At 37.9% G+C, this 14,184-nt stretch overlaps 1 protein-coding gene and 1 long non-coding RNA gene across 4 annotated transcripts; both read right to left on the bottom strand.

Moving 5' to 3' along the window:
• Nucleotides 1-234: 234 nt before the first annotated feature.
• On the bottom strand, nt 235-12,511 carry got1l1 (glutamic-oxaloacetic transaminase 1 like 1). Its single transcript, XM_082556154.1, has 8 exons — nt 12,330-12,511; nt 10,767-10,948; nt 10,421-10,544; nt 3,448-3,665; nt 3,182-3,332; nt 1,859-2,024; nt 1,535-1,677; nt 235-1,024 (listed from the first exon to the last, which is right to left on the bottom strand). Exons 1-8 carry the CDS (start codon nt 12,502-12,504, stop codon nt 885-887), a joined length of 1,299 nt encoding a protein of 432 aa, XP_082412280.1. The 5' UTR covers nt 12,505-12,511; the 3' UTR covers nt 235-884.
• LOC309719789 lies at nt 5,270-9,600 on the bottom strand. Of its 3 annotated transcripts, none has more exons than XR_014280318.1 (4): nt 9,509-9,600; nt 7,007-7,162; nt 6,724-6,809; nt 5,270-5,765 (listed from the first exon to the last, which is right to left on the bottom strand). It is a non-coding gene; the product is annotated as an uncharacterized lncRNA (long non-coding RNA). The 3 variants fall into 3 exon arrangements; XR_014280319.1 differs by lacking the exon at nt 9,509-9,600 and adding an exon at nt 8,399-8,448; XR_014280320.1 differs by lacking the exon at nt 9,509-9,600 and adding an exon at nt 8,403-8,448.
• Nucleotides 12,512-14,184: the final 1,673 nt, after the last annotated feature.

The raw sequence follows: 14,184 nt of genomic DNA, 5'->3' as shown, positions 1-14,184 counted from the left end.
TTAATTTATCAAAGAGTGCATTTTATCAAAAGTAAATCGATATATTTCATATTACCTGACTTATGATAATTGTAAAACTATGTTGGTTCTGTGCACCAGTGTATTCACATTTACCTTTGTCATGCAACTGTTAAGTAAGTAAGTAAGTAAGTAAGGCAATATTAGCCAAATTGTATGAGCTTGAGCTCCTAATATGTGTGAGAACAATTTTTTAAAGCCAAAAATCACAAATTATGATGGGGCACCATTAGGGTCCAAGGTTAGCAGTACATTGACTTTGAGGGTTAACAAAAATTTTATTTATCAATAACATTAGGTAAACACTTCATATCCAGACACTTTCATAATCATGTTCAGTTGAGAAGGCTATAAATCTAATATTTTTTCATTAAAGATGAACTGCTGCCAGCTGTCAGCTAGTAATTATGATTGAACTAAAGGCAAAAAGCTACCCTAGAAGTCCAAAACACACAAAGTCTGTCTAGCAGCTCTCGGTGACTAACTCTTTTTTATTTGTTTATGAATCTATTTTTTACTGAGGTGTAGAAACAATTTCTGCAAACATCTTCCATAAAAAGGAAAAAAAGTAATTTGTTTTCTACACTACCTTCTGTTCACATTCCGTATATGTAAAGTGAGAATATATAAATATACACCTCAATCAACTCTTAATGTAAACAGACTGAACAGGAAAATCACTCCACAGCTTCCAGCAGATCTCCTGATATGGCTGACCCAACAGAGCACTGGAAACATAAACATCCCTTTTTTAAGTAACATCATAATTACACTTAACTTAAAAAGGAACATTTTAATGAAACACTTGAAAGGTCCAAACTCATTGTGAAGCCCACAGAATTTGGATGCTGATAAAAGCTGCGTGGTCAGAGTGAAGAGGTCAGAGCCAAATGGATGGACTCGGCTATATAGTCCAGGTTGCGGCAGTTGATTGCGCTCACGTTTAGACATCCGCCGGGAAGCAGGTACACCCGTCTCCTGTTTGACAGAAATTCTACTTGCTCACCTAAAAAGGCCAAAAAACAGTCACAAAAAAGCAAAATCATGAAAGCTCATCAGTGTATCAACCTATGTTATTGTCATGTGAAGAAAAGCTCTGTTTAAAACATGAATGCTACATAAAATATATCTTCAGCAGTTAAGTTTTCAAGTTATATTTTTTGAACCAAACTAAAATCACAAACAGCAATTCAATGTAGACTGATCAGGGTTATGGCCTTCGTATAAGCCATATGTGTGCATAATGTGTGCGATTGAATAAGTGCATCAGACACTGATAAACTTTATGAATACATTAAAAAATTGTGTTGCAAATGCCAATTAGCTGTTTCAAAGGATCTTCCAGAGAATCGCGGCAAAGCAAGAGCTGAGAAAACTAATTATGAACATCAGACAGCATTTATGTTGTCCTTGTTCGAGGCTGATGCAGTGAATCATTTGTCCTTCTAGATTGTGAGAAACATAATTCTAAAAAAAAATTGAGAGGAGGGCTGAAACAGTGCTTTTCAGTTTTTACCATTTAACCCTGTGCAGCAAAAGAGTCCACCTTGTTGAGTCAGATGGTCCCAGCGACCAGGAGTTCCCAAAAGCCTCAGCTTCTCTCTTAAAATGGCTCTGATCAGCATACACCTTTCAACAATGTGCTTAACCTCTCCCTGCCTGGGGAACACAGTGAGAAAAATATATATATAATTCAATATCTGCACTATGAAAAATGAGGGTGGAAAGGGGCGTGTATGCATAACATCAAGAGACATACAACACATGTACTGATGAAACAGCAACAGCTAATGTCCGGGCCAAATTCTTCAAATGCCAGATCATTTGCAGCATGTCTCACCACTCAACAAGATGGGCTGAGTTACTGAGCACTGTGGTGACAACATGTGCTCCTCCTACGGATGGCCTGGCCCACAGTGATCTCACTATTTTGTCAGCCTGAGACCGCACGGGCAGCAGGACGGAGTTCTGCTTTAAGACGCACAGGAGGTGTCCAACAGCTTCACCTGGTGAAGGAAACAATATGAGCTCAACGTGAAGAAATCTACAGAATGTCCCAGCAGCAGTGAAGTAACGTTATGCTCTGCTGAAAAGAAATGCTTTGCATCAGTATACACCGCAAGCCTGTCAGGTTTTTCCATTTTTTCTGGTAAATATTCACTGGGTCACAAATGAAAGATTGCAAAGATGCTTTTGGATGCACATGAAGCAGGTTTAGTTGCCACTTTTTTGATTCTTTCTAACTTGTGTTTAAAAGATGAGCGCAGAAAAACAGCACATTTCATTTTCGACATTTCATCCCAGAGCCAATTACGAAGATCAGAGGAGCCCTTTCTAAAAACATGAACTCCCCTGGAAACATGATTTGCAAAAGACTCTAATGAGGATATATGCATTTTTATTTTTCACAGGTACTTTCAGCTGCTCCCTTATTTCCCAAGGGGTCGCCGCAGCAGATGGATCTGCAAGTTTGATTTAGCACAGATTTGAAACCAGATGCAACCCTCCCATTTATCTGAGCGTGGGACCGGCACAAGGAGTACACTAGCTTGTGACCCCCTGCGGCTGTTTTGTTTTTCTCCTCCCTCCTTCACATGTAAGCAAATGTGTTAACCTCTGCATTTTTATGTTTTAGTCAAATTATATTAAAACCAGAAATAAAGTTTAATGTTGCAAACAAGCGCCAACTCTCTCCAAGTGTGAAGGCTGCAAGTCCAACAACAGCAATTTTTTCCCTTTTTTGTTTCTTATTTATTTATATTCTTACTCACTTCTTCAACTCACACAACACGGAGAGGGTGCTCTTCTGACAGGTTAGGTGAAGAAAAAGTCAGGGAATGCAGCAACAATCCACAGTCCCTGGAGCACACTGGATAAATTTGATCTCATGCACTCAGCATAGTAAAGCTTGGCCTTTAAATATTTTTCCTCTCTATGGCTACTGAAGTCTGCCTTTTTCTGATGACGATTATGGTTCAAAGATAAGTAAAGAGGTGCTCTTGTCAATTACCTTGAGTCGGTTCATTCAGAAAAGAAAGAGTTCAAACTGACTTGTATCAGCTCCAGGCAGCGCAGTTGTTTTCTCACCGCAGAGTGCAGTGTTCGTTTGTGCAATAAGCACATTTTGATAGGTGTGGCCCCTTCAGTGCACATACGTTCTCACCATATAGTCCAAAGCAATGGGAAAATGACTGAGCGCAGAGAAGCTCCATTCCCAGCGATGCACAGTGCTGCACAGGCCAAGCATCACGCTCCATGTCTCCACAGCAGAGTGCCTGTGTAGGCAGCAAGAGGAAGGGGAAAAGTCTACGGCTCTGTTGAAAAACAGTGCCAGGAGAGCAAATTAAATTAAGTATGAGTGAAAAGCTGCTTGTCTGATAAAAATAATTTCAGCTTCTGTCGGAGAGCATAAATGCACAAGTTAGTTACCGTAATGAGCCGTGTAATCACAGCCCATTGACTCTGAGAGAGGTCTGCTCCGGTCGGGTAGTGGGCAGACGCTGACAGAACAACAACACTGTGCTCAGGAGCACTCTCCAAATCCTCCAGAAGCCTCTCCAAACAAATGCCCCGCTGCTTGTCATCCCAGTAATAATACTCACGGATCTCTTGGATCCCTGCTGCCTGGAAGATACCAGCCAATGAGTCTGCAGGGAGGATCAAGACAAAACATTATACTGGCTTATTAGATATAAAAGCAGTACCAACCCCTAAAGATCAATGACACTTTTGTCCGCAGCATGTACACTCACAAGAAAAGTATGTGAACCAGGATTTATGAATTAATTACTCAAAAAATGTGGTCTGATCTTCATCTAAGTAATAACTAGTGACCGATGGAGCCTAACTTAATCAGTGTAATACAAGGCAAGCAGTTTCATATCTTTATTAAACACAATGAGTAATCACTCACAGCTCAGACTGAAAAAAGTAAGGCTCGGTTCAGTAACTCGTGGACTCACTTATGGCAGCAAAAGTCGGGGGATTGCTGTAGAGGAATTTGGAACCAATTATCCTTACAAAAAGGTTTCAGGCCATGACACAGCCATTAAGTTGAATGAATTTTATGTCCTTTATTTATGCATCTGCTTTCAATCATTCTCCTGTAAAATTTGACCAGTTTCCATTAAAGCTTACATTTTCAATTCTACTTCTGTGACAAAATTACACGGAAAATAATCAAATAACTTAAAAGTCAGCATTTTGGGAAGAAGTGTTTTATGAGTCTACACTCAAAAAAATCTGTTGTTGGATGAACACAATTTAATCATGGCACCCTTTTTGCACACAATTTAACCAAGTACAATAAACCCTTTTCGATCATGTCAAACCAACACATTTAGCATTTGGTGGTTTAATGTAATCAGATTACGTTGGATCAACATACTATACTTACATTGATTTGAAGTGATTTATTTAAGTATGTAGAGTGAAATTTGTTTTAATTCATTCTACACAATTTAAAAAGTTTAGGAAAACAGAATTAAATTGTTGTTTCAACAACTACTTTGTTAATCAAGGCAATGATTTCACTCATTTCAACCAAATTATTTCAATTAGATTTGTTTACATTTGTTACACATTTAGAAACCCACTACTTTACAAAAAAAGTCACAATCAGATTATGATAACATTATCTTTATTAACTGGATTTAGTGGACAATATAAAAGCTTACCATTTTTGTACACCTGCAAGCATTATGCCACTTCAAAAGGTAAAACGTTAGAATACTTATTTACATAGGTAATATGTTGGAACCAAAGCTTCCACAACTAAAAACAGATGCAAAATTTGCTCAATATATCGACTGCATTTTAAAAAATTAAACTAAAAGATAAAAATACATCTCCCACTTGGCAAGTTAAAACATGTGACAAAATAGAAATGTGTGAATTTGGAAAAATAAAATAAAATAATTAGAAATAATTTGGGGGCAATACAACAACAACAAAAAATTCCATAGGTGATGAAAATCTATATTTGTTTGGTGTATCTCATTGAAATAATTATTAGTTTGACCAATTTTTATATTTCTGTATTTATTTTTTTTAAATTTTGGTTGCAGTCCTCCACAGCTAGCAATATAGTTTTGCTGTGTTTTAAAACATGCTAGCAAGCAAAATGGACACAATAATACAGTAAACTTAACAGGTGGCAGTGGTCTTAAACTTTACAGGCCCTTGATACATAAACACAACATAGTACTTCTGTCAGTACTTCTGATCCATTTTGAGCCATCTACTGTATATAAGGACAAACAAAAATCATCTGCAGTGCTGTATAAAAGGTGAATTGCCCAACAGAGAGAATCCAAAAACTTAAAAAAAAATTTAAATGAAAGAAAAAAATATAAACAACTCAAATATTAACATTATATATTGGAAATCACCATTGCACCAATGAACCATTCAAGACCTATCAGTCATTTTCAAGTGCTCTCACCCCATAAGCTTGTTTTTCAGAAACTGTACCTTTGAAGACAGCTTTTGTCCATCAAGATTTAAAAGTATCTTCTGGAGGACTTCAAAGGTGCATTTAAGTTCTGGTGGGTAGCTCAGGTTCAAACAGTATATGAGTCCAAACAACAGAGCACATGCTTGTGCAATGTTACCCAAATCAGTGTTAGCCTCCACACCCTCAATCAGGACACCAACGTCCTCTGGGTCATCTTCAGGTTCAGCACCCTCCTTCTGGATGACGTACACCCCCATCACAGTTTGCTCCATGCAGCTTTTTCCCTCGCTGTCTGTATCCTACATGAAAAAGTATAAGACAACAAAGTAAAATTTAAGAGATTGTTTAAACAACTGTTTCTATGCTGTTCATAAAATCCAAGTAGTCAAAGTAATAAACAGAAAATTACACCACTAAAGTAGTTGTTAGTAATTACTCCAATACATAAATTATAAAATACACCTCTCATGTCAAAAGAGGTGGCATAATTGACCTCTCACCGGCCCCTCCCCCGAAAGGGCCATTGTCCAATTACACATTATAGCAACCGTTACTGTGTCTGACAAACATTAACCTCAAGCAAGATGGTGAAGCAGTGTGCCCACCGATACGCCGAGAGATTGTGTCTGGAGGAGTTGTGTTCTTTCCATTCACAAAGTCAAAAACAACATGAATGGATTAAACAGTGTGTATGGCCCCACTCCCAGGTAAATGTACCGATATGAATATGAAGCATGTCTGCTTGCACATTTGGGTACCCATTGGTGCGCAGAGGAAACCATTTGTTTGTCGGACATAGCAAGAGTAACTTAGGGGGACAGGACTCGAGAAAAGGCTAACTCAGCTGCTAAAATAAAACAGGTATAGAAGTGTTAGTACTAAACAGCTCAAAGTTCATAGACATTTCTATTTACAAATACTGATGACCATAGCAATGAAAAAACAACAGGACTTGTTTTAATCCAAGTACAGATTCAAAAGCAATATTGTCTTGATGCATGTTAAATGCATTGTATGTTTGTGTATCAAGTTTAAGTAGGCATAAATTTCTTTCCTTCCAATACCAAATTCCAGAAATTCTTTATTGCAACGCTTAATACTGTTTGGTATTCAAGACATCCTTTCCCCAATACCAGGTGTCTTGTTGCTAATCTCAAAATTTTAATTTTAATGATTTGCATTTGAGGCAACGTCACAATTTGTATGAGAATGTTACAGACAACATGCTGTCACAATGGCTCACCAAGTACTCCTTTATTAACTTCTCATAGTCTTCGTTTAGGTGGATGCACAAAGACTTCAAGATGCATGCTCGTCTGGTATGGATGTTGTCATGCTGGAGAGGAGGAGGAGATAATATGAGCCAAAACCAGTCTGTTTTTCTTAAAGCTAGGGTAATCAGTTAACTTGCATAATTATTCTTTAGGTTAGAACCTGGCATGTTGTTAAGCCGAAACAAAATTGACAACTTCATCTCCAAATAAAAGTTATTTTTGCTGCCTATGACAAAGTCTACTCAATCCTAATACAAACCTTGGAGATGGCAAGCATGAGACCTCTTATTTTCTTTCCACATGTCCCTCCTTTGGTCAGAAAGATTTCCATTAAGCGTGGCGCGTATTGGTCAAGCTCGGCAAAGAAAGTAGATAGCAGAGGCTTTGTGGTGATTCGCAGAAACTCCTTGTCAATCTGCAATAGAGAACAAATACATTGATTAAAAACTCAACTGTATATTTCACTCACTTCACATCTAAGCTGACTAAAGCTGCTTTTAGAAGACCATGCGGACATCAGTGCTGTCTGTGTAGAACATGAATCAGTCTGTGTCAGATCCTGAATTTGAAATTTCCACTAAAGTCACAAGTAAGAGGCAAGTGGAACCAAGATCTAGGCCATTTGCTTTTTGAAGTTTGCAAAGACTGCTAAATTGCACCAGTGGTAGTTCACTCTTTGCAACACAGTACGCTGTTCTAAACAGATTTTTCAGGTTTATTTTTAGTATATTATTTGCAAGTGGTGTTTGTTCTGGGAAAGATATTGCAGACTGACCAATAATACGTTTCTTGCATTTCTCATGGCTTCTAATGGGGGCCTTTCTTAAAATGACTGGTCCCAGTAACAAAGGCGCTTGTCGACTCAGAAATCGAGAGAAAACCAACAACACACCCGGCAGAACATTATGTTATTTACACGGGTGCACATAAGTGGTCCGCATGTGCGCATTCGCTGTCAAAATAAAAGTCGCGCACCAGATAAGAAGTTGCAGCGCGCGTTTGCGTCCATATAAAACGCAGTGTTTTTGTCCTAGAGTGGGATTTTCACGGCACATTCCGCACCACATCTCTGTGCGTTCATCATTTGTTTGAAGCCAGCTCACCTCCTGCAACCACTTTTCCGAGAATACGCGCTTCTTTTGTGGTTTGGACTCCTTCTGACATTTCTTTGGAGGTGGAGGAACATCACAGTAATTGCTTAAAGGAGCTTCTTCGACATCTTTAAGAGTTCTAAACAAATGTCTGTCCTCCTCCAGAAAATCTTATGTACGCAAACACGCGTTGCAACTTCTTATCTTGTGTGCGTTTTTTATTTTGACAGCGAATGCGCACCTGCGGACCACTTATGTGCAGCCCTGGTTATTTAGCTCGTCATATTGCTTTGGTTTTCTTTCTCTCCCTCTCTTTCTTTCATTCTTTCTCCCTGTCCTATCCCCCAGTCATGTCTGTCCCGTTTGTAGCAACTGAAAATAAAATAAATTCATAATTATAATAAAGGTCAATCAAATGGACCAATATGGCAAGGCCATGATGATCCACTTGGTAAAATAAATCCGCTTGGCATCTTTCTTGGCCTTAAGACAACAATTCTGATGGCTAAAGATCCAAACGGGACACACACACAAAAAAAATAAAAAATAATAATTTGTACCTACTACTCTCCCTGATGGAACAACGCTTGCACTGCCACATACAAGTCACTGAAAGAAAAAAAGAAAAGCAGTTTTAAGGATGGTTTTATTGGCACCTTTTTTTCACTTTGATTAAATCATAAAACTATCATAAAAAATATATGATGGTAAAAGGCTTACCATGAGGAGGCACAAACAATCAGAAAAAGGGGTCAGCTTTCTTTGTGGTGTTACTATGGTAAAGAAAACAGACAAAATTATTTTATAAAAATTCCACAGTGGATTTTTTTTTTTACTTTGTTGCAAATGTATAAAAAAAATACAAATACATATAAATACCTCTTGCAATATAAAATTCACAGATAAATATCCAATCTGTTGCCATATGTAATAGCAGTGTTTCACACTATGCAATAAAGATGCTGGTAGTTGCGGTAAAGGTCCGACAGGCAATTTTCATAACTATCCGCCATTGCCTTTTCCTCTGACCTCGTGTTTATGCTCTTTTTCCCATGCACTAGCATTCAAGTCAATTCGAAGGATGCAGCCCCTGAATTTGAACACAGCTAATATTTAGCAACTCGCGCATGCTAGTTTAACTTGCATTACTGCCAGAGGCCGAATGCTTAAAATAAAAGGAGAGAGAAAGAAAGAAAGAAAAAATGCAAATGATAATAAAAGAAGTGAACAAAGACCATGTCTTGCAATAACCGTCATTTAAAACCAAAGTGAATGCTAACAGAGCTAGGTAGAAGTTCAATGAGACAACCATACTAGCTTTAGCTAACTTCATTTACTTTGAAAGTGAATTAGAAACGTGTTAAATATTGAATTAAACATATCAATAACCGCTAAAAACACTATAAGACTAACTGCAAAAACGGGTAAAAAAAAAAAGAAAAACAATGAAGTGGAAATGCTAATAATAGTATAAATATACCCAGAGCGGATTAGAAATCAGGTATTAGACAGTACCGATTGGCACCGTCTAATACCAGATTTTCACTGTATTTGCTCCACTCCCGCTGTCTAATGACAACTTACACATTTGGAATTAAAAACATTGTTAAACAATTAACGGACAGAACAACTTCGTTTGACTAAGATATTTTGAGTTATTTATTACTTACCTGTATTGTGGAAGATTCCGCAGAGGGAAATGGCAGTCCACTGAACACATATAACTTTCTCCGCTTTCCCGCCTCTTCACTTCTGGGAAGTTTGAGCATGCGCACTAGGCATCAGTTTTAGAGTTGTTGATTTAAAATAATTATATTTAATTGAACTGAAGAATGCAAATCTAGTTCATTAAACTTTTTGTTATTTTATGTTAAACCAACAACTGATAATGATTTAAAAACCTAAACTCAATATGTTCATGTTAAATAGACAAATGTCTATTGAATTAATCAAACAACTGCCTTAGTTGACTTTTTTGAGTGTATGCTTAACGGCTGGGATGAGGTTTTGGTGTTGGAGTGTTCCTCCAAAGACAGCATATTTTGGCTCATCTGTCCATTGAACATTGTCGCAAGTGTTGTGGATCATCTTAGATGACTGTGGTTTTATGTTACCACCGTTATTATTCACTATTTTTCTTATTTTTCACAATTAAATAAAGATATAAGTCACAGAGCTCCATGCGGGCATTTTTCTATGACAGATATTTATCTAATGATGTGGAATCCTTGACATTTTGTCTCCTTTATGTATTCATTTTCAAAATCTTGTGTTGCTATGGAAACAGCGCTGATTGTTTACAAGACATACTCTTTTGTAATTATTGGTGTGTGTGTGTATATATATATATATATATATATATATATATATATATATATATATATATATATATATATATATATATATATATATATAAAATAAAGCCCTACACCCCGGCCCAGAAGAAGATACATAAGATTTGTTTTGAACTGTGTATTATGCAAGGCAACTTTAGAAGAGTCCAAAAATACAATTATGTAACTGGAAATGGGCATAATTGTTCCACTTTAAATGTTGTTCAGTAGAAGCGGTTTTTTATTTACCATCACAGGGGGAAGAGAGGTAAACCGGGCCACACCAGTCAGCACTGAGATCGTACCAGCACCTCAAGAGTTCAGCTCCAAGACGAACAGCAGCAGTAAAACCAGGAGTTTGGACACCTAACACCTGCAGCGAAAGCCAGGAAATACCAGCAGCAGAGTTTTTTGATATAAATGATGTTTGCTTGCTGATCTTCTATTGATTTATTCTGCAGTTACTTATAGTAACTGCAAATAACGTCTTTCCGAGTAATGACGGTGCTGACTGACTGCATGATCAGTCCTAGTTTTTGTTTTGTGCAAAACGAGGTTCAAATGAGTTGAGCTGTCTGTGTGTAGCTGACATTACCTGGTTCTCCACTATAGCCCTAGAATGCTTCCCAAGGGCAACTTCTGTGGCTTTCCTGGTGAATTCTCTCAGTCCAAGAGAAGAGGGATACTCAGGATGAAGAGTGGGATCAGTGCTCAACTGTTGCTTTATTTTTCCAACCAGACGCAATTCAAAGGGTTTTCCCTCCTCGCTGTAATACTCTGCAAAAACATGTATTGCAAAGAACAGAATATATTTAATCTGACACAAAAATACAACGCACCCTCAGAGCCGAAAAACTGAAATTAAAATCCCTTTAATAATTGTGTTGCCTTCTAACAAGTGGCAACAAAGAGTTAAAATGTTTAAACAAGTGCAGTAGTATCTTAAGGTACAGATCATTTACTTGCAACATGCTCACGTAATTGTGGCCTTAGCAGCTATTGCACTGTATGCGTCAGCAAAGGCTGAGAAAATGAGGTACAAAGCGAGGCAAGAACTGAGTTTCTAGCAGCTATTTCAAGAAGGCTCACGCAGAGCTTCAGCTGCTCTCTATTAGGCTCAAAGTAGCTGATTAAAGTGGGAGCAAATGCAACCTCCAGGCTTTAAAAAGCCCCTTCAAACACCCACTGGTACAATCTCATGAATGCTTCCTGTTTTTAGCATTGACACAAAATATAAATGTTAAAGGCCATGACTGGCAATTAATGATTTTACTGAAAATCTTAATGTACTGCTCACCGGGCTTTCTATAAAGATATGAGTATACAGTGTCTGATGCACTGAATATCTTCTTCGGTGTATCTTATTACATTGAATAAGATACTGACTGGTGACCGGCGAACCAGTCCTCTGCTCAGATTAGAATCTGAGGAGGCTACACGGTGTATATAGCAGTATTTTTCTTTCTGCTCACATATTGCCTGCCATAATGCGGCTCACGTATTTCCAGCTACATTGCAGAACTGTGGAGGCACATTACATTATATGTGCAATAAAGCAAGCCTGTAACAAAAAACAAAACAAAAACAACAAAAATAATAATAATAAAAGCACCTATATTAGCATATGTTGTCTGTGTTAAATTATAACAGATGTACTTCACTAAATTCACATTTAAAAATCAAACTGCACTTTGTGGATAAAAGTTATATATCTAAGTTTATTTATTTAAAAAGTAAGTATAAGTAAGTAAATATGTCATACAATGTCTGCATCTTTGATCTTCACATCTGTCGATAGCTGTTGTCTATATTAATGTAAGTTTGCTAAGTTTGGATCTGACTCATGAGATCATCAGTGCATTTGAGTAAAGTGTACGTTTGTAGTTAATGTAGTTACCACTAGAATAGTGGTTTAAAAAAACCTGCGGTATTTTTTTTAGGGGGGGGGGGGGGGGGGGGAGGAGAGATTACTAACTACACAGAGATGACATAAGCATTTTTTAAAATTACATTAAAATTAAATTTGAAGTTGCACAACATTGTTTCTGTTTGAGTTATATTATCTATCTATCTATCTATCTATCTATCTATCTATCTATCTATCTATCTATCTATCTATCTATCTATCTATCTATCTATATAACGTGATAAGACTCACCTCTGCCTGCCAGCTCAACTTTCCTGGCCTGGGTATCTCTGGCGAAGGCGGATAACAACCTTGTTTCGGGACTCACTGGTGCGTTGAGCGTATTGGTAAACAGTGGGCATTGACCTCCTGGGTCTCCATTTTGGCTGACCCCTTTTTCATCAGGGCTGCTGCCGGGTCGGCTCATCTCGGAGGCGGTCAGACAACTCAGACCGGCGGGAGCTGCGAACCTTTTGTTTGGGCACTGTTGCCAAGCTACAGCACATATTTGGATTCTGTGGCCCAGGCAACGGGGATGGATGAGTTTTGTCGCTCCCTAATGTGTGGCTCCCGTGAGTTTACTTTTGCCCTGACGGTAAGCCATCAAAGCCACTGGAAAAAGAAAGGATGAGCTATTATCAGTGAAGACCCAGATGCATCTTTAGCTTCTAACACCGACAACACGCTAGTCTAAAGCTCAGCTTTGTGTCCTTATTAAGGCTTGTTTGGGAGCTTGGCCCGTAGCCGCCATAAATTAGCCCTATTACAATACACAAAAAAAAAAAACAAAAAAAAAAACAAAAACGAAGAAGTAAGCAAGAGGCTTGCTCATTAATTGTACAAGAGTGTTCTGTGTCGGTCATATATATCTGCAGATGAGGCTATTTCCTGCATCCATGGCTTCCACTCATCCATTTCTTATATGTTTACTCAAATGCATTCATTTGATGACATTTATCCCACTATCATTTTCACAGATCAGACTAGTCTTAATGGTGGAGTTCATGTGTAATGTGAATTCATGAGAAATTAAAGTTCCATGTGCAATTTTCCTCCTTGGAAACCAACTGAAATCCAGCGTGCAGTGTAAATCTCTTCAGGCTATTACTGTGCTCCTGCATAATACTGCTGGGAAATAGTGGTTTCCTTCCAGGCAGCGAACTAAGGAAAGAAAGCCATTTCCAGGGGATAAAGAGGTAGCAGTGAATATTGCATTAAATGAAATTGCAGAATCAAAGTAAACATCTGATGGAGGTGATAAGTGAGCCTGGCTTTGTAGTTCACTTTATGAAGCTGGAAATCACAGATAACTGCACTAGATGGCAGTAGATGGCCAAATCAGCCATCAACTCTTGTCAACTGGTTGACTTGGAGTTAAAGATGCTCTTGTCCAGCCTGTCCAGTCCTGGTTTTTATAGATTACATGACAACAACTTTCTTTTTTTTCCAGGAAAGAAATAGAAAAAGATTCCAAAAATGTAAGCTTTAGGTGGGGAATTGGATTCTGGTCTTTTCACACGGCTGTTAAATATTTTTATCCTTGCCCCGTTTTTTAAAAAACTCATTTATCTTTGTGTGGTTCTCACACAAAACACATCGGTACAGTCATTTTATCCCAGGGAATGACAACAAAAATTACACCTTTGACTTTGTCATTTGCTGGATATTTGAGCCTCCGGGTGTTATTGTTGAAGTTGGAATATTTCTGTGAAGTCAAATTGTTTCTGAATGCCGAGTTGGCCTCTGAAGCAAAAACGAACACACAGATAAAAGAAAGAAAATGTGACAGAGAAAGACATTTAGAAAGAAAGAAAACCCGACAACACTGTTGACTCCAACTCTGGGAAAAATATCTGGATTCTTAAATCTACTCCCGTCAAGAGGCTGTTAGTGAGAAAGGAAACGACACGTTAGAAGAAGCTCGGCTTGTGCCTTGATCACACTCCCACGTTGTCAGGAAGAGTTCACGATAGTTTATTAAATTAAAGATGCAGCAGACACAATTAGATTTAAGAAACCTTATCTGGTGACTATTGATGTCCAAGCTTAGTGTCAAAGGTTTTTATTTTGTTTTGTTTTTTCATTTATCTGAAGCAGGTTCTAAAAA

This window comes from Aulonocara stuartgranti (genome assembly GCF_965226115.1).
Source record: "Aulonocara stuartgranti genome assembly, chromosome: 12".
NCBI classification, from domain to species: Eukaryota; Metazoa; Chordata; class Actinopteri; order Cichliformes; family Cichlidae; genus Aulonocara; species Aulonocara stuartgranti.
The sequence above is the reverse complement of the archived record's forward strand: the minus strand, read 5'-3'. Positions and strand labels throughout refer to the sequence as shown.

Excerpts from the sequence above, each read along its gene's own strand:
- got1l1 (XM_082556154.1), bottom strand. The coding sequence starts at position 12,504 with ATGAGCCGACCCGGCAGCAGCCCTGATGAAAAAGGGGTCAGCCAAAAT. Across the intron at positions 10,545-10,766 it reads GGGCTATAGTGGAGAACCAG|GTGTTAGGTGTCCAAACTCC; the intron begins GTAATGTCAGCT and ends CTTTCGCTGCAG. Across the intron at positions 3,666-10,420 it reads CCTCTCTTCCCCCTGTGATG|ACTCATTGGCTGGTATCTTC; the intron begins GTAAATAAAAAA and ends TCCTCCCTGCAG.